The 23,740-nt window shown below is 49.3% G+C and overlaps 1 protein-coding gene across 11 annotated transcripts in view; it reads right to left on the bottom strand.

Moving 5' to 3' along the window:
* Nucleotides 1-20,392, bottom strand: part of LOC135910455 (uncharacterized transporter YutK-like) — a 365,908-nt gene extending 345,516 nt beyond the window's left edge. For 10 of the 11 annotated variants that reach the window (XR_010567076.1, XR_010567077.1, XR_011507822.1 and 7 more), the window contains exons 1-2: nucleotides 20,198-20,392; nucleotides 2,014-2,118 (exon numbers count right to left, since the gene is read on the bottom strand). Coding sequence is in view for 3 of the 11 variants with exons in the window: in XM_065442490.1 (XP_065298562.1) it covers nucleotides 2,014-2,118; nucleotides 20,198-20,332 (240 nt within the window). In the remaining 8 variants the exon portion in view is untranslated. The remainder of the gene's footprint in view (nucleotides 1-2,013; nucleotides 2,119-20,197) is intronic. The other variant, XR_011507824.1, reaches the window with a different exon arrangement.
* Between the last annotated feature and the right edge of the window lie 3,348 nt (nucleotides 20,393-23,740).

Below are 23,740 nucleotides of genomic sequence, written 5' to 3'. Positions count from 1 at the left end.
TAAAAGAACATTACTGAGTATTGGCGAGACTAAGAAAGATATTGAAGCAAAATGTTTAGCAACCCTTAACTCGGTACCACAAAAGACATTGCAGTTCTTTAAATTGCATCTGGTAGGCCATCTCAAGTGAACCAATTTGATAAATTAACTTAGACGCCACTTACAATTACAGCTCGTTACAATGTTTGGGAGGTTTCCCCGAGAGCCACACTTCATTTGGGCCTAGTTGGTACATACTTCTGAACTAAACGTAACAGCGCAAACATATAAGACGAGCCACAAAAAGAAAGACACGACACACACCGCCAGTGTGTGTCGTGTCTTTCTTTTTGTGGCTCGTCTTATATGTTTGCGCTGTTACGTTTAACCCCGAGAGCCGTACGCTCAAATTCATGACATGTTCCAGCGTACTGTACAATCCAGCAATTTTGTGAGCTTTAGATGAAATATTAGGTGAAATTGGCTAAGCTTTCATTCCCATTTATAGGTAATTGTTGAAGTTGCAAAACTTTAGAGATGAGTTCTTTCCTTCATCGCAATTTTAAAAAAAATGTGTTGCAAAATATTACGGCCTAAGTTCAAGCTGAAGTGACTGACGCCTGAGTTTAAACAGGAAACTAAAAAGGCGACAAGGGCAAGCACTAACTTCCAACTGGTGTTTATTACAAAAAAGGTACGTATATATAAGCTTCCGCACTTGGTCATAATCAGTTATAATCGTGCAAGTCTGCAAATCATAACTCGTTATGATCAAGTGCACAAGCTTACGCATACTTGCCTTTTTTGTAATAAACACGAGTTGGAAGTTAGCGCTTGTCCTTATTGCCTTTTAGTGTCCCGTGTACACTCTTGCGCTGGTCACTTCAGCATGGAATACCAACTAGTCCAGTTTCCCACCCTCCTAATTAAAAGATCTGCTCTCTACAGTCACATGATTTTAACTCTTCTTTACGTGCAATAAACTTCATTGAAATCGGCGCAGTGGCTGCGGAGAACAACCTCCCCCTTCTTTATATTTGCATGAGATATTCGGTCGCCGAGGGACGATAGCATGGTGCCGTCAATGCGTAGTACAAATACGGTGGCCTCCCTATCGGCCATAGCAGAATTCTGTGTGGCTTCGGTAACAGTTTTCTGAAACCTCTCCACCGCATCAGCGACGCAACCTGCACTGCCACCGTTGTTTTAGCACCTGGTGGCGTAGAAGCTCAAACTCACAGATTAACAGGTTGATTGTTTTCTCTTGTGCGTTTCTATCCTACATTTACAAGATTCTCTTTCTGAGAATGCTACGTTTCAGTTACGATGAGACAAAAAGACCACTGTCTTTGTTATGTCCGAGACTAGGTTTTCTACAGGCCATCTGGCTACAGATGTTGCTATCTCTATTAGCGAACGTTGCTCCATTTAAGCATAATTATTCGCATAATTTAATTTCTAGAGGGATGGCACTAAATTGCCTTGAATTTTGTGTACTTTGAACTTTCTCACTTTTGTAAAATAGCTTATATTTGCGGATATCCTGTGCATGACGTTACTAGGAATTGTATTCCCCGCCTCATTCTTAAGCTTGAACAGAATGAAGTTTACGGATAGCCGATCTGAGAGAAAGCTGAATAATTTATCAGCCTCCACCATTACGTGGAACAAATTTGTGTTTTGTGGTTTTACTAGCGAAGCTAAGAATTAGACACAAAAAACATCTTCAAAAACTTTGCAATCCATAAACTAACTGTTAATTTTATGTTAGTTGGTTATTTATGCTTGTTATTGTCATACATCACGTAGCACTTTTTGCCATTACGTCCAAACGAAGACCTGGTGAGAACGCTGGAAAAAAATTTTGTGCCGAACATCAGCCGGTGCTGTTGAAACTAATGAGCGCATGTTGTACACAAGCTACCTTGTTCGCCTTATCATACGTGCAAAAACATGTGCGGCAAAGGAAAAATGTCGCATTTTGTTTGCTGAAGCAGTAATATCACATATAGTCGGCATTTATGAGCATTTCACCTGGTAAGCCACCGCCGAACCACCGAAGAGAAGGGCCCGCACTGTGGATGGTTGCAAAAGCCGGTCGCCCGGGCCTGCGGTAGACTTTCGGTCCATGTTCATGAGCTGTCGGCAGGAAATATTACGGGTGATTCTTTCGAATAGCTAACTTAGCGCTAAAATGGCGAAAGGAATGGAGAAAAACAACAGCGCTACTATCCAGTGTTTATTACCGAGAAGAGTCCTCAAATTCGCATATTGGGTCAAGCATTAAAAAAAACCGAAAACAAAACCACTGTCACGCGTTTACATAATGAAAGAAAATTATCATCCATGCCGTGCGAATTTGTGAAGTATTTGCGATTATTAAGTTGGGTTGTTCATCTCTGAGGAGTCGGTACAAAAGCCAGCCAGAAAGTTTCAAAGAATACTAAAAGTCGCTCATTGAGCTCCCGATCCCGAAGCGCTGTCTTGGCGAAAATGAGCTGACCACATACTGTCTGGTAGGTTATTATTATATGTTGTATATTGTCGCAGTACAATGAACATAGGAGACGAGGGCACATATAACCAAAACAGCTTGTTTTAGTAGTCGAGCCTGGTCAAATAGTGTGCGTGGGACCTAAACGGATTGTACCAGGCAGGCTGTTTTGTTGGCAGCGACTTGCACCTTGGGCAATCGAGGCAAGTTGATACATGACGTTTCAATGCCATACCGAGTCTTGGCCACTATTACCTTTGTCGTATTCTGTTCAACGTTCGCGTGTAGCTTAAGTGGCGAGTAGTTACCTCGCTGTGATATGCTTGGAGTACTTCAGTCCGAAGGGGTGGAGGAATAACTAGTAGATAGTTGCATGTGATGGGTGAGGAGTTCCTTTTGTGTAGAACATCATTCCGTAAACAAAACGACGGCCGTCCTTATGAAAAAATTCTCGGAGCCTTCGTAGTTCGTCCGTCTAAAAATTTAATAGGTGCAAGAAACTCGGGGTATCACCTTGTTGGATTGCAACGGCGGCCACATCAAGAACACCAAGGAATCGTGTTTTGTCTTCATCGGATGAAGCCGTTGACTCTATCGGTGTCCGCGACAGGCAATCAGCGTCGGTACGTGTTTTCGCCGACATGAAGGTGACCGTCATGTCGAATTCTTGCAGCCTGAGGCTCTTTCAGGTTTGTCAGCCAGCATCGTGAATGATAATCGTGAATCGTGAATGGGCACAACACCGCTTCGGACATGGAGTGCTCACCCGTGCTCACGTTTCAGGTGTCCCTTCTTCTGGCGTTGCCTGCTGCCCTGTGCGCAACTGGCCCATTTATCTGGAAACAGCCACCGGACCGCTTCATGAATCGCACGCAACTGCCAGCCTTGGATGGAACTCAGTTCATCTGCTGGCAACCAGGATCTTCAAAGCCAACTGCGTCGACAGACAGCATAGGCTGCACAGTATTTAAACGACCATCCGCATCCGGCGCGCTGGGGCACAACACCGCTTCGGACATGGAGTCTCACCCATGCTCACGTTTCAGGTGTCCCTTCTTCTGACGTTGCCTGCTGCCCTGTGCGCAACTGGCCCATTTATCTGGAAACAGCCACCGGACCGCTTCATGAATCGCACGCAACTGCCAGCCTTGGATGGAACTCAGTTCATCTGCTGGCAACCAGGATCTTCAAAGCCAACTGCTTCGACAGACAGCATAGGCTGCACAGTATTTAAACGACCATCCGCATCCGGCGCGCTGGGGCACAACACCGCTTCGGACATGGAGTGCTCACCCGTGCTCACGTTTCAGGTTGGTTACTTGAACCGCTGTTCTTGTCTGAAAAGTAGCAACCGGTGTCTTTTTGCGGTGTCGTGCCCCAGTGAGCTAATGTCGTTACTGAAGCGTGGCAAAAACTTGTTTTGTTTATGCATATGTCGTTTGCGCCTACTTCTATCCGGTGATATAGAATCAAACCCCGGGCCGGATGTGCTGGATAACGTTCTCGCAACCTTGCAACGTATTGAATCCGGCCAGGACGAGATTCGTAATGACCTGCGAGCACTAAAGAATTGGCAGGCGTCAGTTGATGTCGAGCTGAAGCAGTTGTCGACTAGGCTCCGGGCTGTAGAAGTCGATATTGTTTCAATGAAAAGTTCGGTAAACGGCACATCGCCCGAATCACTGAATATAGCTAAAGGCATTTCCACACAGCTAAAAACAATACAATCGCGCTGTGAAGACACAGAAAATAGACTTCGCCGCTGCAACTTGCTATTCTTTGGAATCGCAGATTACAAAAGCGAATCATGGTCATCATCAGAATCAAAAATCATTGACATATGTAACCAACACCTTGGTATCACTATCGATCCAGCTCAAGTAGACCGCGCGCATCGCCTCGGTCAATACAACGATGAGAAGAGTAGACTGGTCATAGTCAAGTTCGCCTTTTTTTAAGGATAAGCAGCGCGTAATAGAAAAAGGCCACAAGTTCAAGAACACTGATTATGCTGTTCGTGAGGATTTTTCTTTGCAAACCCGTATCGCTCGGCGCAAACTGATTGACTTCGCAAAAACCAAAAACGCGCAATTTAAGCTAACCCTCGATAAACTAAGAATCGATAACAATGTGTACACATACGATGCAGCGTCCGCCGCTGTTATCCCCCTACCCAGATAGCAAAGACCTAGGCTGGGAACACGTGTCTTTAAGAAAAAACCCAATTCAATACACGAGCCTATCGTGCCCTCGCACCTATCTATATCATTAACTAACATTCGTAGCATTCCTCCTAAACGCAATGAAGTTTCGTCATACTTAGACGACTGCGAATGTGATGTATTAGCACTTACGGAAACTTGGCTCAGCTCTGAAATTACGGATGGCGAAGTTCTACCCGATTCTGATGTTTACACTATCTATCGCAGAGATAGGGACGACAGAAGAGGTGGTGGGGTATTGCTCGCCATAAAAAAACATATCCCGTCATTTCTTGTGCCGATGTCATCCAGTCTCGAAATTCTGTGGGTCAGCGTAACATTTCCCCAATCGAATACAATTTATGGTGTATGCTACAGACCACCCGATAGCTCCTACAATTTTCTTTCCGAATTACACGATAACATTACCTCTATTCGATCCAAATATAACAAAGCTGATATTTTTCTTCTTGGTGACTTTAACTTTCCAGACATTGACTGGCAAAACTTGCGAGGCCAATCACGTGCATCTTGTGAGTTCGTTCAACTAACACTTGATTTTTCACTTGTGCAATTAATAAACCAGCCTACTCATATCAATAATATTTTAGATCTTGTTCTATCATCCGCACCCGAGAGGGTTAACGCTATCACTTTTACGGATGGGTTCAGTGACCACCGGTTGTTACAATTCACAGTTCATACACCTTCACGCTCACGTCACCTGAAAACTAAACAAGTATTTGATTACAAAAGAGAAAACGTCAGCGCTATAAACAATGGTATGGAAAGCTTCACGTCCTCATTCTTAGCAACTTTTTCTGAGCGGACAGTGAACGAGAATTGGTGCCTGTACAAAGAAAAGTTAATGGAATTAGCACATGCGCATTTACCAAACGTTTCATTTCGCGTTAACTCATCGAAACCATGGTTCACTAAAGCTCTTCTTACTCTAAAGAATAAAAAGAAGCGTCTTTACAGGATGGCCAAACGTGTTGACACACCTGCGTCTTGGAGCAAACACAAGTCTTGTGATGCGGCCTACTGTAATGCCCTGTGTCAAGCCAAGCAAAAGTATTTCTCTTGCGATCTGCAATCACTACTTCAAAACAACCCCAAAAAATTTTGGAAAACGATCTCTCCCGTTAAAGATTCCGACATTTCACAGCTACTTGATAGCTATGGCTTGCCGATTGCACGAGAACTTTCAGCATCTATCTTTAACAATTACTTCACGTCCGTATTTACAGAGGAAGACCATTCAAATATACCAACACCCATCGAACTCGATTGTACATACATGGCCCCCATCAACATAACAACCACTGGTGTTGCTGAGCTGATCAACAACCTCAAGATGTCAACTTTTTCCGGCAGGGACGGTATAAACTCAAAAATCTTAAAATATAATGTAGTTTCCTCTAGCACAGTCCTTTCCTGCTTGTTTCAACAGTCCCTCTCAACAGGGGAAGTTCCGTATGACTGGAAGGTCGCTAAAGTTATACCTTTCTTTAAATCTGGCGATAAAAGCGCTGTTAACAATTACCGCCCAATATCACTAACAAGCGTTCCCGGTAAGTTACTAGAACACATAATCTTTTCAAACGTAGCAAATCACTTGGAAACTAACAAGTTCTTCTTTAAACATCAGCATGGATTTAGAAAAGGACTATCATGTGAAACGCAACTATTCGAATTGCCTACAGATATATATATAGATATATAGATATAGATATATATAGATACAGATTGCCTAGATATTTTCCTAAACATGGATAAGGGCATACGAACAGATTCCATCTTCATAGACTTTGCTAAGGCTTTCGATCGTGTTGCTCATTGCCGTCTCATAGCTAAACTCTCATGCTTAAATATCGATTCCCTAACAGTATCTTGGATAAGAAATTTCTTGTCATTCCGTAAGCAATTCACCGTCGTCGATAACTTTATTTCCAGTATCAGCGATGTAACATCTGGTGTCCCACAAGGAAGCGTACTCGGACCATTACTTTTTCTGATCTATATTAACGACCTGCCATCCGAAATGACGTCATCCATTCGCTTGTTCGCAGACGATTGTGTGTTCTATCGTGAAATCTGCTCAACTTCCGATCACGTCGCTCTCCAACGAGATATTGACCGTATTACTAACTGGTGCTCTTCTTGGCAAATGACTCTAAACACTGATAAATGCAAACTAATAACATTCACCCGCAAAAAGACATTTTCCGCTTTCGATTACTCACTTGATAACAACCCCGTCACACGCACCAACTCATACAAGTACCTCGGCATTCTCCTTACACCTAACCTGTCATGGTCTGCGCACATCTAAAAAATAACTGCTAAAGCTTCACGTACGCTCGGCTATCTTAAACGCAACCTTCGTGATGCTCCTGTCCTCACCAAACAAATCGCTTATCAGACTTGTGTAAGGTCACAACTGGAATTCGCAGCCCCTATCTGGTCACCTCGCCAAGCTTACCTAATCGCATCTCTCGAATCGATCCAGAACCGCGCCGCCCGCTTCATTGTCAGAGATTATCACCGCGACTCTAGCGTGACTAGCATTGAGTCATCTTTATCTCTCTCATCTTTTGAATCACGAAGAACCATAGCATTGCTTTGTCTATTTCAAAAGATAATCCATAGCACGCACCCATCCACTCTGCCGCTCACTCGTCCATCTCGTACATCTCGGCGTTTACATAATTATCTCAGTTTCCAGCGTATCTTTGGCCGAACAAATGCTTTCAATTCTTCCGCGTTACCACGTGCCATTCAACATTGGAATAACCTACCAAATGACATAGTTGACATTCTTGACCCAGTATCCTTCAAAGCACGCTTATGCATATTATTTCCATAATTCGTCACAACTAAACCATACTGCGCACCTAAGCAAATACTTGTAGCGAAGTTGTATAGGTTTTTCTTTTTGTTTTGTTTGAATGTTTGTTTTGAATTGCTTTAACACTATTACAAACTTGTTCTTCCACCTTCACCTCCTACCATTTGTATAAATTCTTGGTACTTTTTTTGATACTTCACACAGTCGTTTGTTTCATTTATCCCGTTATTTATATTGTTAGATATTTGTTCTTTTATGTTTACTCGCTAACAATGTATAATTTCTTTTTACTCCTTTTTTTGGCAATTCCCTGTATCCTCCCCTCACGCAATACTCCTTCGGGAGCCTGTGAGGTAAATGAATAAATAAATAATCACTGATAACTTTGAAAGGGTGGCCGTACAATTATGGGCGAAATTTCATAACCACCCATACCGCACTAAGGTATTCCTTCTCAGTTGTCGGCTTCTGTGCGCGAGCGCGTTCTGCTTGCATGGACAATCATTCTTTCAGCGTCATGCTGCAACTGCACAAGCACTGCTCCCAGGTGACTGTCCGTTCATGTTGGCAGACATAAATGCAGGTTTCTGCGCACAAGACGCGGACGAAGAAGAGGCTGAGACACACGAGGGCCCATGTGTCGTGCCTCTTCGTCCACGTCTTGCGTGCTTAAAAGCTGTATACTGCTCCAAAACAAACATTGCTGGCATGAGTGTGAAGCATCGTAGGGGCTCCTTCGTCAAAGTGGACAAGTACTGGATGTGTTTGCAGCCGTTGCCTCAGTGCACTAAATATAGTTTTCTGTGCGTCGCCCACACAAATTCCACGTCGTATCTCGTGATGAGAGTGAATGGCGATGCAATGCGTGAAAAATCTGCGATAAACCAATGATAATACGCGCAGAGACGCAGAAAGCACCTGATAGCTTTCTTGTCGGACGGCATAGGGAACTGTGCGACAGCGGCAATTTTCTCAGTATCGGGACGAACACCCGCATGACTGACGATGCGACTCAGAAACTGCAGTTCCTCAAAGCAAAAATGGCATTTCTTTGGCTTAGCCGTGAGGCAAGCCGTCCGGATAGCTTGCAGAACCACTTTCAAACGTTGCAGGTGCTCGTCAAATGTTTCAGCAAATACAATCACATCGTCTAGATAGACCAAGCAGCTCTCCACTTCATCCCCGATAGCACAGTATCCATGAACCTTTGGAAAGTTGCGGGCGCAGGGACAAATCGAAGGGCGAAACTTTAGATTCGGACAGTCCGATTGATGTCAAGCGGTTTTCTCACGGTCTCTCGGGTGCACCTCGATTTGCCAATATGCACTCTTTAAGTCCATTGAGGAAACGTAACGAGAGTGTCGAAGCCATCCAAGGGATTCAGCTATACGTGTGGGTAGACATTTTTCCTTGTAACCTGATTTAGCATGCGGTAGCCGGCATAGGGTCGCAGGTTACCGTCCTTCATCTTGAGTAAAACTGCAGGCGATGTCCAGGGGCTCTTGGAAGGTTAAATTACGTCGTCTTCGAGCAATATAGTTACCAGCTCCGGTATCGCTTCACGTTCCTTTAGAGCCACGTGATAAGGGTTCTAGTGAATCAGCCTGGCCATGTCTTCAGTGGTTACTCAGTGTTTGGTTAAAGGCGTGCGACTGACTCCAGATGTCGACGCAGACCAGTTCTGGAACTCGGCTAGTAATATGCAAGGAGTATATGTCGCACTTCCTGCGACAAAGTAGTGCGGACGTCAAGAACAGGGGCAGGATTTTGTGCGCGTGCTTCTTCAAGCATTGAAAAGCAGCCTGAACATATACAACACCATCGAAATAGGCCACAGACATGCCTCTTGGAAGGTGCCGGCGCTCTGCGCTGAAATTTGTCAGCAACAAATATGAGTGCCCATTAACGACGTCGACGGCACCTCATGTGACGCAAATACCTTGGCTTAATAATAGTGGGGTTATTTGGTCTGCAAATCCTTGCCCGTAGAAGGGCGCATCGCATGCTACAGAAATAAGTGTGCCGGATCGAGGCGGCATGACAACTTCATCACTGAGGAGTAAGGAGTTCCATGGTGGTCCTAAGCAATCAACTGGATCAAAGTTATGATAAAATGGTACCGAATGTTCTCGGACGAATGCATCATACTCCGTCAGAAAGTTCATTCCAATAATAAAGTCTTTACAAAACACGACGAGAATGACGAAAGAGGCGACGACACATGCACCTCCTATGTTGACTTTCGCCATCCATCTTCCGGCAGGCATCGATAACTGGTTTCCATGGCATGGGGAATAGGGCCCAGTCATGGCGTCTCCAGTTTCTTCAAACGAACTGCGAGGCCTCGATTTATAATGGAGAAGTCAGCACCAGTGTCGACCAAATCGGTTACTTGCGGCCCGTCAAGGAAAACAATAAGGTCTGCGCTTACAACTTCGTCGCTGTTACGGCTCATCGGCTTCATAGCGTCCTGTGACGGAAGCAACCAGGCTTTTTATCGTCATGCCGACTTGCAAGCTTACCGCCGAAGGTCGCCACCTCGGCGTGGGCTAGGTGACCTCCTGTCCCTGAGATCAGGAAAAGTGTGGCGTATTGGTGTACACGAATGTGTAGGTGACGGAGAACGCAACCGATGGCCCATAACGGCCTGGTTATTCGGCAGCGACTCCTCGTCAGTGGCTCGGCGATAGTCAAAATGATAGCGGATGTCTGGAGGCCATTGAAAAAGAATTTGCGGCGTAGCGAGTAGGCGGCGTTTGCAGATCGACCGTGAAACCATGGGCGGAGAGGGTGAAACGTTACGTCGTGATGCCAGCAATGGCGGGAAATTTGGCCGACACACCACAGTTGAAACAGAAAGGGCGCAGATCTGCAGGCAGCCATACGTCCGCTTTCGGTGGCGGTGGTGCTGGTGGTAAACATTATTGAAAGGGGGAAGGGAAAATGGAGAGGGGCTGAGGGATCGGGCTCAAGTAAGGTCCGGGGCCTGCTTCGTCTTCTCTGCCCAGTCCACCAGTTCAACCTGTCGGTCGACGTCACAGGACCGGAGCCAGGTTCTCCAGTCAGTCTCGCTGCCGACCGGGGATGAGAAAACGGGAGAGAGGCTCCAAGACATCAGCAGTTTTCGTTTTCGGAAATGGCGGATGTTTCGGAACCTTTTCCTAAGATGACTAATGTGGGGGACTCGACGGCTAGCGGTACGCGATATCGACATAACAGGTGATGAACGTCGGACCGCGGAGGCATAGTTAGTGAAATATGGTTTAGGACTAAGGTTTGGAGACGAGAACGCTCGCCTCATTTCGTCACGTATGACTTCGGTGAGAGACGCCACTGGAGGTACCACTGTCGGAGTCACAGTTCCGAGCTTTTGAATTTTTTTCGCAAGCAATCTCCGTATTCAGATCTTGCAGAGAGCTCTGAGTGTCAACAGTCGTGGCGGCGGCATTGAGCTATTAGCTGCTGCACAAGCGACCATACTGCCTGCATAGTTGGTGAAGTGCTCACTCAATAGCAGACGCTTCCTTGAAAAAAATCAGCCACGGTAATTGCCGGATTGCGCACCCGTCTAACGAACAACTGCTCTTTCACGTTGCGCATAAGGTAGCGCAAGTTCTTTCCATATGTCATGTTTGAGTGTGCTGTACGAAACAGACAGGTAATGTCCTCGGAGAACATTGCGACGGTTTTGTTGGGTTTTTGAACCCGTAACCTAATTAGCTGCTGGGCACGGTCCCGCAAGTCAACACCCGCAAAGGTGTCAAGGAGCTGCTGGTGGAGGCCGCTTCATGTCGATAGACTGCCTTCTGCATTTTCATACCACTTCCGAGTGCTACCGTCGAGAGCAAAATAGCACTGGTTACCTTTTGCATAGTACTCCCCTAATTAATCTCGGGGAAGCGCTCAAATTTGCCAAGCCAGTCTTCGACGTCTTCAGAGGAGCCACCGTGAAAGTAATCCGGAATCCGTGGTTAGAGAAAGGTTGCCTGTGGTGCGCGGTACGAACGGACGCTTTCGAGATCCAGTGGTGGGCTGGCATCGGCCATGGACGGCGATGGCTAGGCGATGATCCGGCGATGATCCGGTCATCGATGGAAAATCCATGAGCGGATGAAGAGGGTGGTGCCAGCGTCTGCGGTTGGTCCACTTTGCCTTAGTGAGCTTGCGGTGGCTCGTAGAAAATCGTGGCGCCATGCAACGGAAGCTGAAGAAAGACGCTGAAACGGATCCTCAGGAAAGAAGATTTGGCAGAACGAGGTCGTAAACGTGTATATAGTGCTGGAAAACGTTACACGGCCAGGGAAAAAGTTTTATTAAACGCAATTGGACCCATGCTCTCCGGCAGGTGCGAGTCGCCAATGCCTGAGCGGTCGGTGGCAGCCATCTTTTATTCCTCTCAGAACGAAGCAGCCTGCGGCTATTCAGAAGAAAATTCAGTATTGTTCGGCATATTATAGCTTCTTTAACGCGAACACGTCAGTTTTATCCGCAATCCTTTGCAGTTTTTTGACATCGCGAGACACCTAGGTGAAGTGGGTGGAGCCCGAAAACTTTTGACACATAGCCGAGGGCTAATGGCGAAAAGGGGTGGCATCATAAATAACTATTTTTTTTTGTTCGACCAAAATACTTCTCTGGGCACCTTGGATTCTCCCGGACGCTGTCGAAGATACAGGAAAGGTATTATTGGCCACGTCTTACCGCCGACGTCGCCCGTTATGTCAGAACATGCCGAGACTGGCAGCGACGCAAGACACCGCCGACAATGCCAGCCGGATTACTACAGCCAATCAAGCCTCCTTGCCGACCATTCCAGCAGATCGGGATGGACTTGTTGGGACCCTTTCCGACGTCAACAACCGGAAATAAGAGGATCGTCGTGGCGACGGACTACCTCACCCGCTTCGCTGAAACTAAAGCACTGCCGAAAGGTAGCGCCGCCGAAGTAGCGAAATTCTTTGTCGAAAACATCCTGCTACGACATGGCGCCCCAGAAGTCCTCATCACCGACAGAGGAACGGCCTTTACAGCGGAGCTCAGCCAGGCCATTCTGCAATACAGTCACACAAGGCACAGGAGGACAACTGCCTACCACCCACAGACGAATGGTCTTACGGAGCGGCTGAATAAGACCCTCGCCGACATGCTAGCAATGTACGTCGACGTCGAACACAAGACCTGGGATGTCATCCTGCTGTGCGTAACATTCGCTTACAACACGGCAGTGCAAGAAACAACATAGATCACGCCGTTCAAGTTGGTTTACGGCAGGAACCCGACGACGACGCTCGATGCCATGCTGCCGCATGTAAGTGAAGAAGAGAATCTTAACGTCGCTACCTATCTCCAGCGCGCCGAAGAAGCCCGACAGCTCGCCCGCCTGCGAATCAAGAACCAGCAGAGGACCAACAGCCGATACTACAACCTCTGACGACGCTTCGTCGAGTACCAGCCCGGCGACCGTGTTGGGTATGGACCCCGATACGCCGACGAGGAGTGAGTGAGAAAGTATTGCGACGCTATTTCGGACCCTATAAGGTCACCCGACGTATTGGCGCACTAGACTATGAGGTCGTGCCAGACGGCATTTCGCATTCACAGCGACGTCGCGCACGACCTCAAGTGGTCCACGTAGTGCGTCTTAAACCGTTTTACGGACGCTAAGGAACTTTCCTCTATTTTGTTTTTTTCTTTGCTGCGAGTGCTTATTTATTACTTTCGTTTGTTTGCAGCATCGGGTCGATGCTTTTTAAGAGGGGGGTATTGACACGTGTACTTATCTTTATCGGGCAACCACGTTTCGCCGCCTAACAAATGTAATCGCACAGCGTGGAATGCGCCTGCATGTATCCGAAGTTTCTGGAATGTTATCAATGCTTCTATCTGATGTCTGTTGTCGCCGAACCTTATGTTATCGGATTTCGTCACCTGACGCGAATCGTGTAGAACTTTAGGGAAGGCACGCGGGTGCGAATGATTAGTCTGGAACATTCGACGACTGCTCTATAAAAGCCGACGCGCTTAACCCGCTGATCAGATTTTCGACGATCGCCGACTGTGTTCGCCGCTATCGTTGTGCTATAAGTGTAGCCTCACAGGTTCGCCCAATAAAATTCAGTTTTGTCGTTCACAGTGGTGCTACTGTGTTCTTCAACGTCACCACTACGTGAAAATATAGGGGTTGGTTATATTCCGCACATTTCTCTATCACCTGATTGATAGTGGGAATATGATCTATTGTTGAATAGCCTTTACGGAATCCTGCCTGGTCCTTTGCTTGACAGAAGTTTAAGGTGTTCCTGATTCTATTTGCGATTACCTTAGTAAATAGTTTGTAGGCAACGTACAGTAAGCTGATCGGTCTATAATTTTTCAAGTCTTTGGCGTTTCCTTTCTTATGGGTTAGGATTATGTTAGCGTTCTTCCAAGATTACGGTACGCTTGAGGTCATGAGACATTGCGTATACAGGGTGGCCACTTTCGCTAGAACACTCTGCCCACCATCCTTCAACAAATCTGCTGTTACCTGATCCTCGCCAGCTGCCTTCCCCTTTTGCATATCTCCTATGGCTTTCTTTACTTCTTCCGGCGTTCCCTTTGTGATTTCGAATTCCTCTAGACTATTTTCTCTTCCATTATCGTCGTGGGTGCCACTGGTACTGTATAAATCTCTATAGAACTCCTCAGCCACTTGAACTATCTCATCCATATTAGTAATGATATTGCCAGCTTTGTCTCTTAACGCATACATCTGATTCTTGGCGATTCCTAGTTTCTTCTTCACTGTTTTTAGGCTTCCTCCGTTCCTGAGAGCACGTTCAATTCTATCCATATTATACTTCCTTATGTCAGCTGTCTTACGCTTGTTGATTAACTTCTAAATTTCTGCCAGTTCTATTCTAGCTGTAGGGTTAGAGGCTTTCATACATTGGCGTTTCTTGATCAGATCTTTCGTCTCCTGCGATAGTTTACTGGTATCCTGCCTAACGGAGTTACCACCGACTTCCATTGCACAGTCCTTAATAATCTAAGCTACGCTAAGCTACGCTATGCTAAGCTATGCTACGTAGGCTACCAGGTTGTGCTTCACGATGGAGTCTTCAGCTCGTGCCATGACCCGTGTTTGGATGTCTCGGTCGGTGCTGGAGAGAAGGGCCTCCCATCATTCTTCGGTTGGGAGTGGCGAGACGAGGTCGGCGGCCGGGGGGTCTTCCGGACAGCCCCAGAAGATGTGGTTTAAGGAACCAACGTTGCCGCACAGGCAGCAGCGTGGATCAATGACACCAGGGTGGATGTGCGAATACACTAGGGGGCATGGAAAGGTGCGGGTCTGGAGGCGACGCCAGGTGATCTCGGACCGCTTGGGAAGACTGCCAAGTGGGGGTGGGTAGGCGTACCGTTCGAGGCGATAGTGCTGGGTAATGTCGTGTTAGGTGACCAGTGGCTCCGGCACTGGGGCGTCCGACGCGGAGGGGCCCACCGCTCGGTAAACGAATCCTCGAGCGTGTTGGTGAGCCGACTCGCTGCCGGGGTGACCCGAGTGGGTGGGGACCCAGACCAGTTCAATGTGACGCGGTTCATCCTCCCGTAGAAGTGGGCGAAGGAGCCGTAAGGTGGTAGGCGAGACGAGACCTCGGGCGAAATTGGAGATGGCGTGCTTGGAGTCGGAGAGTATGACGCTGGCGTCGGTCGAGGTGGCAGCTAAAGCGGTGACCACCTCCTCAGCCTCGACGACGTAGGGCGTTCGAACGGTGGCGGCCGTGGTTGTCGGCCCCGAGGGTGCCGAGGGTGCCGAGGAGGGTGAGATGTAGACGACTGCGAATTTGTCCCCGGGCGAGGCGTATCGGGCCGCATCCTCGCAGGCGATGGCCGGGTGGTCGGCGTACTTCGCGTGAAGCATGGCCGCACGGGCTTGGCGATGGGCGTCATGGTGTCCCGCGAGCATATTCTTGGGTAGTGGCTTGATGGTAAAGGCTGTCCGAAGAGCATGCGGTAGTGAGACCAGGTCTGGCGGGTGAGAAGAGGTGTCATGACCGATGGAAGAGAGGATGTAGCAACCGGTCGGTGAACGATGAAGGCGTTGCACCTGAGTGGTGCGGTGAGCTTCGATCAGTTCGTCGAGCATGTTGTGGACTCCCAGGCGGAGAAGACGCGCCGTGGACGCGTTGGGGGGAAGGCCGAGAGCAGTCTTGTATGCACTGCGAATGAGGACGTCGACCTTGTCGCTTTCCGATTTGAGAAGACGAGTATAAGGAAGGCCGTACGTGAGACGGTAAACGACGAAAGCGTCGACTAGGCGTAGGAGTTCGTGTTCGCGCATGCCCATGCGCCGCACTCGGACACGAGCGAGCATACGCGCGGTTTGCTGAACCGAAAGCGAGAGCTGGTCGATGGTGTGAGCATTATGGCGGTTTGACTGTACTATCAGCCCGAGCACCCGGAGATGCGAGACGACGGGAACGGGAGTGGCATTGGCGTGAATCGTGATGGTGGGGGGAGGCGTCTTGTGACGAAGCCGGTCGGGCGGCCGCATGAGGAGGAGGGCCGATTTGGCCGCCGAGCAAGCGAGACCGGCCATGTGCACGTGACTTGTGACGACGTCAGTTGCGCGTTGCAACGTCTGCTCAATGTGCCCGTCGGAGCCAGACGTGACCCAAAGAGTTACGTCGTCCGCTACAGGGTGTGTTTGAGATCGGGGATACGGTCGAGTTTGTCGGGAAGTGAGCGAAGGGCTAGATTAAAAGGAAAAGGCGACAAGACGGTGCCCTGAGGGGTACCACGAGATCCACGCGCATACGTGGGAGACGAGAGATCTCCCACGATGATTTCGGCTTTGCGGGCCGTGAGGAAGGAGCGAATGTAGTGGTAGATGCGAGAGCCGGGGTTGATGGTCGCGAGTTCGGTAAGAATAGCCAAATGGGAGACGTTGTCGAACGCCTTGTGAAGGTCGAGGCAAAGGAGAGCCTTAGTGTTCGAGAAGGTGGGCGGATCGAGAATGTCGTGGTGGATTTGCAAGAGGAAGTCTTGTGTGGACAGGTGGGGGAGGAAACCAATCATGGTGTGGGGAAGGAGGTGGTGAGCATCTGTGTACGTATGCAAGAGAGCTAGGACGACGTGCTGCATGAGCTTGCCGGCGCACGAAGTGAGTGGGATGGGCCGGAGGTTCTCGATTGTGAGTTTCTTGCCCGGCTTTAGGATGAAAGCCACGCGAGCGTGTTTCCACGACTGGGGGAGGTTGCCGGAGCGCCAGCACTCATTTAGGAACGAAGTGAGGGCAACGACCGAAGGGGCATAATGATTTCGGAGAAGTTTGTTGGGAATGCGATCTGGACCGGGGGCGGAGGTGGTGCGGAGCTTGTATAGCGCCGCGTAGACTTCAGCTTCCGTGATGTCGGCATCTAGTTCGGGGTTGGGGGCCCCGGAGTAGGACTCGAGAGGCGGAGAAGAGGTGCCAGGGGGTGGCAGCTGGAGGTATTTGGCGGCCAGGTCTGCTATCAGCGACGGTGTGTCGCCGGGGTAGGCCCGGACAACGCGTTGTAATTGTTGCTGAGCGACTGACTTGGCGGAGGAGATGCCAGGACTACTTGCAGTCCAACTGACCGGAGATCCCTGAGCAAAGCTGCTCCCACTGTTGGCAGGCGAGCACAGTTGTGTGATGCTCGATCTCGCGATCGAGGTATGCGATGCGGTGGCGCAGGCGACGGTTGTGACCTTGCTTATGCCAACGGTTGGTGAGGTTCGTGCGAGCGGCTAACAGGTGGGTGAGGCGGGAGTCAATTGCCGGATGGTCCTCCGTGGTGCCGATCGAGGCGGTGACCCCGTCGAGGTCCGCCAGTAGCTGGTCGCTCCACATCGAAAGGTCCTCGATGTCGAGGGTGGCAGTGTGCAGCCGGTGGGCTCGGAACGCATACCAATCCGTATAGCGGGTCGTGTGTGGGCGCGGCTTGCACGGGGAGGTACGGGCTTGGATGACGAGGACGTAGTGGTTGCTGCCCAGGGACTGATGTGTATTGGACAAGCGCGCGTCGTGCACGTAAGGGCAAAAGCTGAGGTCCGGAGTGGTGTCACGGCACACGCTGTTGCCGATGCGCGCGGGTTGCGTGGGTTCAGTAAGCAGGGAGAGGTGGAGGTCGTGTGTGAGCTGCCACAGCCTCGTGCCGGGGCCATTGGCCTTGGAGTAACCCTAGTCCGAATGCCTGACGTTGAAGTCACCGACAACGAGGAGGGGGGATTTGGCTGCTCTCGCTGCAGCGGCACGGAGCAGAGCAACGAGCGGCAAGTCTTTGGTGACGCGTGGGGGGGGTGTAAACATTAAGAATAAGAAGAGAGGGGTCTTCACGTCGCTGAGGTAGGAACTCGATAAAGACATGGTGGGCCGTAGGGAAGGGCAGATCAGTTAGATTGACCGTGAGCGTCCGCCGAGTGAGGATGGCCTTGACGGGATGGGGCAGAGGGTGATGAGCTATTTGGTCATGGGTGAGGTAACCCGAGAGGGAAATGGTGGCATGAGTCTCCTGTAGTACGATGAGGTCAGGAGATACCGAGGGGTCCAGTTGATGAAGGTGTAGAAGGAAGTGGTTACGCTTGGGGCGAAAACCACGGCAGTTCCACTGCCAAACCGTGATGACAGAGCGGTCAGCCTTGATTAGTAGCCGAAGAAGGAGGTATTGCCTCGGCTGGCGCTTGCGAGTGCCGTGCGGCAGAGGATGAGGTGGTGCGGACGTGGAGGGGTGGCTTGGCTCGGATGGTTGCGAGCATGGAAGCTCGAACGCTATCGACCGTCTCTTGGAGAGATTGGAAGGACGTAGCGGGGGGATTAGCAGTAAGGTCCGTGCGCATGGCATTGAGGGCTTCTTGTTGTGCCGTGAGAAGCTGGCATATCGAGTTGAAACGGCTATCCAGCCGTTTTTCGAGGTCCACCACGGTCCTCTTGATGGCTGCCTGGACCTCTTCGGAAAAGTGGAGAGATGCAAGGGGGGTGTTGGGTCTGCGGCGTTTGCTAGTGCCTCCTTCGGAAGTCCGAACATCCATGTGAGAGGAGGAGGCGAGTGAGGGGGGAAGATATGATGGGAGCGTGATGGCTGCCTTGAGCTTCTCCTCAAGAGCTCGCAGTTGGGCTTGGAAGGATTCAATTTGGGTCTTCTGTGCCGCAAGTTGAGCGGTTTGTGCAGTGAGCTGCCGACGTAGGGAGGCGTTTTCCTGCTGCAGTGCGACGACCTGCGGCGAGGAGGCCGCCGAGGGAGCGCCGGGGGGGGCCGCGGGACCAAGTCGACTGGGTGGGCTTAGAGGCTGGTTTGGGCGCCGCTGGAGCGAGGGCCGGGAAGTCACTGGTCGACTTTGAGGGTGGAGGCGGCGGAGGACCGTGGCCGCTTGCTTCAGGGGTTGAGGGCGCTGCACGTAGCGGTGCTCACAGTTGGAGCTATGCGTGGAGTGATTCCCGTTGCAAACGATGCAGAGTGGGATGCAAGTCGGGGGCTTCATATTGACATTTCTCCCCTTTGCGCTTATACAAACCAGCTTTTCATTCTCTATACCACGTGTCGCTTAGGCACTCGTGCTTTCCTCTGCGCTTTTTCCGACTTTTACTTCGCACTAGTGCAACCTTAGTCCCAATTTCCTGTTGGAGCATGCGTCTGCGCTCCATGTATAACCTCTCTTATACCCCGGGTGGCTTGGTTTGCACTTTCTGGGGGTGCAGTTGCCTCTATATCTGGGACGTTCGGCGGGACTATAGCCCATCGGGCAAGGCAGGAGCCAGCAAGCTATAGATAAGCAAGAACTGGAGGAAGACACAAAGAAAATATCATTTTAAATATTGGACTGCCGCTACAACATAACCAGTCGGGATTGTTCGAGTCCTCTTTATTCCTGAATCACATTGCAGACATCAGCCATCCCCCAAAAGTTGTGGAAAAGATAAAAAGATTGAACCCCATTGTACCCTGTGAGGGTGGGTGCATACAGGGAAGCTGCTGCCTACGTCATGCAAGCACAACCAATCGTGGGCAACGTTGCAGAAGTACCACATCCACAACCAACATAACTCACGCACTCACGCACATGTATAGGGGGGCAGCATACATCCTCATCCTTCTAAACCCGCCGCCAATCAAAAGTGCATTATTGAACTAAACGAATGTTTAAAAGCAAAGTGCGTCAGAAAATGCTTATAGTATGACTTACACGCAAGGTGCAGACATGATAGCTTCTGATTGTTATTCAAATGTACGAGAAGATATTTATCCATTATACAAAAACTCAAAGACAAAGCCCTTTTCCAGCTGCCGTTTCAGGTCTGATTTGAGGCCACGGCCGCTTTGTGGCGGTCCCAACAGCACAACGTATATCTTCATTCGCATAGGCCCTCTGCCTAGCGCAGGTGCGTTATTGAAACAATTGAAATTCTAAAAAAAATGCGTCAGAAATTCGCAAAATACGACTTACAGACAGCCTGTAACTATGATAGCATCGGATTGTAATTTGAACATACGAGAAAACACAATTCTGTTACGCAGAAACAAGAGCACAAAGCCTTCGAGCTACCGTTCGTTTTTTGGTGACCACGCCATGAAAAATCTCGATCATCTACAGCCTAAGAGCTTCGCATAAAACTCTTTGCTGAAAGCAAAACCGAGAAAATTTTTCAGAAAAAAACGGTCGCAGAGCACACACCTTAAGAAGGACGGATTGCGAGGTGTGCTGCCTGGACGTGAGCTCCGTGTCCAAGAATGTCGGCGCCGTGTCATCAATGCGCATTTGTGTCGGCAAGCTCATCTGCGAATGAGTACCAGAAAGAACCTTCCTCATGGTCTTTAATCACCTTCAACGGACAGCAGCAGGAACTGCGGCTGAGGATGGTTGGTTGGGGCGCTTGGTGCTATGGTTCAACCCACTATGGAGAATAGGCTATGAATCGGACGGTAGCAGGAAAACAAAGAACAAAAAGAAGACAAAATTGAATTCTCAATAAGGAGAAAACAATAAAGGCATTTTTATCGTACGTATTAGTGGATTATCACGTAGACCGAGCCTAAATATACTGATACATGCATAATGCGTGTTTCTTGTGAACGATGCGCGTGGGTGCCCCGACTAAGACGACGAACGCACTCTGGCTCTCGAGCTTTCCGCTTAACTGACCAGCGTTGAAGTTACCCTTCGTAAATACTGACTAGTGTACAAGTTTATCTTTATCGGGTGACCACGTTTCACCGCCTAACAAATGTTATTGCCAGCGCAAAACACGCCTGCATGTACAGGAAGTTTCTGGAATGTTATCGATGGTTCCATCCGCTGCCTGCCACCGAACCCTTGTAATCTGATTGCATGTATGCGCGATGCGAATGGCGTAGAATTTTGTGGAAGACACGCGGGTCCCAGCGATTACTCTGAAACATTCAACCACTGATCTATGAAAGCCGACGCGCTTGACCCGCTGATCAGATTTAGACGATCGCCGACTGTGTTCACCGCTGTCGCCGTTCTTTAAATGTAGTCTGTTCTTGTGGGCACAGGTTCACCCAATGAAAGTTAGTTTCGTCCTCCAAAGTATTGCCACTGCGTTCTTTATACGTCAATACCACCTGACATCTGGTGGAGGTACTATTCGTTGACGTACCTGACACCCCCGACAAGCCGTGAGCCAAGCCCGGACCGCAAAGAGAACACCAATATAGTCCCGGACCATCGAGCAAGCCACCTTCTACAACAACTACCACCGGGGCCCGGACTTCTACCTGAGAAGGCCAAGAAGACTGTGGCCAAGACAACCACAATGGCAGCCCCAGTGTCACCCATCGTACTTCAACAACCCACAGAGCCCCCTGCCTTCCGTGGAGCTACGTCGGAGGATCCGGAAACCTGGCTCGAAACCTTCGAAATGATCTCGACCTTCAAGAACTGGACATCTGAGGATAAGCTACGACATGGGCACTTCTCCTTGGAATATGCCACGTGCACTTGGTTCAAGAACCGGGAGTCCACCCTTACAACGTAGGACCGATTCCGCAGTAACTTCCTGAGGACGTTCACGAGCGCTGTCCGAAAAGAAAGGGCCGAAGTTCTGCTGGAAACCCGAGGACAACTACCCATTGAGACCATTGCCATCTTCGTGGAAGAGATGACCACTCTTTTCAGGCACGCCCACCCGGAAATGTCCGACGACAAAAAAGTAAGGTTCTTGATGCGAGGCGTAAAGCATGAACTTTTCGTCGGGCTGATCCGAAACCCACCGAAGACCATAGCTGAGTTCCTGACAGATGCAACGACGATTGCGAAAACTCTAAAAATGCGCACTAGGCATTATAATCACCAAGTGCTCACGCCGCACAGCGCCATCCAAGCACTGGGCTCCAGTGATTTCTAAGAGACCATCACGGCCATTTTATGCGAGGAACTGCGCAAGATGTTTCCTTCCTCACAACCTCAGGAGCCCTTAGTCACTGATATTGTCAAGGAGAAACTCCGATGGTCTGCACGGAATCTGCACAGCAAGAATTACCGTTCATGAACTGACTGACCCTGCTACCTTCGTTATCCTCCAACAGTGTTCACGAGATGTCATTCTGGGCATGAACTTCTGAATGAACATGGCGCAGTCATCGACTTGAAGACGAAATTGATAACGGTGTCAAAAGATAAACGCTACCGCCACAAAGCTCTCGCAGTCACCGCGCTTTGAGTTTGCGCGAAGATAAAGTGAGCGTCGCACGGCGCTCCAGCAGTATTATTTCCGTTGTCACCGAAACAACCACTGTCGTAGAGGGCGTCATCGAGGTTAACGAACGTCTGCTACCCGACCTTGAAATTTGTCTCGCAAGAGGGATCGCTGGACTGCACGGTGGAAAAGCGAAGGTGTTGCTGACAAACATCAGCCAGGAGTTCAAGCACATCAACAAAGGCGCGACAATCGCCTACATCAAGGAAATCGTGAAAACCAGCAATGCGTTTGTCCTCTAGGATTCCGCCGGATCTACCCTGACGACCATAGTTCACGAACCACACTTCGACATCAATGCAAGTCTCCCCGTGAGCAAGCAACCAACAGCCCAGCACTCTTCTCCGACGATACAAAGAGTGTTTTTCGACGTCATCGAGGATTCGACAAACACCAGTAGGAAAGCATCGCGTAATAATGAAGAGTGCGCTCGACCACTCCACCAGAGCCCTTACCGAGTTTCGGCGCGAGAACGTGACTCAATTAGGCAATAATTGGACGAAATTCTGCACGACGACATCATCCAGCAATCGAAAAGCCCGGGAGAATCTCCTGTAGCCCTGGTGAAGAAAAAGGACAGAACCATACGTTTCTGCGTCGATTATCGTAGACTCAACAAGATCCCGAAGAAGGACGCCAACCCCCTTCCACGGATAGACGACGCATTGGATCGGCTCTGGAATACTAAATACTTCTCGCCGATGGACTTCAAGTTTGGCTACTGGCAAAGAGAAGTCGACGAGAGAGATCGCGAAAAGACAGCCTTCATCCCGCCAGACAGCCTCTACGAGTTCAAGGTCATGCCGTTCAGACTGTGCTCGGCGCATACAACGTTTCAGCGCATGATGGACACGGTGTTAGCAAGATGCAAGTGAGAAACGCGTCTTATTTACTTGGATGACGTCTTTGTCGTCGCAGGAAATTTCGACACTCACCTTAGGCGGCTTGTGACAGTATTAGAGGCCACAAAGTCACCAGCGCTTACTCTGACGCCGGAAAATTGCCGCTTCGCGTACGATGAGCTTGCCTTCTTAGGCCACGTCATCAGCAAATCAGGAGTCCGCTCCGACCCACAGAAGACAGCTGCCATCGCAAAGTTCCCACAGCCCATCGTCAAGAAGCCAGTGCGTAGATACCTTGGCATGTGTGCTTACTATTGGCGCTTCGTCAAGAACTTTTCACGCATTGTGGAGCCACTAACGAGTCTAACCAAATGCAATATCGAGTTCAAGTGGGAAACACCACAGGCCTGCGCATTTCAAGAACTCAAATGACGCATGCAGTCACCGCCCGTGAATGCACACATCGGCGAGGACGCCGATACCGAAATCCACACTGGCGCCAGTGGCCTAGGTCTCGGTGCCGTCCTAGTCCAGAGGAAAGATGGACAAGGATGGGTGATATCTTGTGCTAGCCGGTCGCTGTCAAAAGCGGAAGGCAATTATTCTACAACTAAAAAGGAATACCTCGCCATGATTTGGGCTACAACAATATTCTGC

This window comes from Dermacentor albipictus, chromosome 8 (genome assembly GCF_038994185.2).
Source record: "Dermacentor albipictus isolate Rhodes 1998 colony chromosome 8, USDA_Dalb.pri_finalv2, whole genome shotgun sequence".
Taxonomy (NCBI): Eukaryota; Metazoa; Arthropoda; class Arachnida; order Ixodida; family Ixodidae; genus Dermacentor; species Dermacentor albipictus.
Note: the sequence above shows the minus strand (reverse complement) of the source record. Positions and strands in the feature narration are given on the sequence as shown.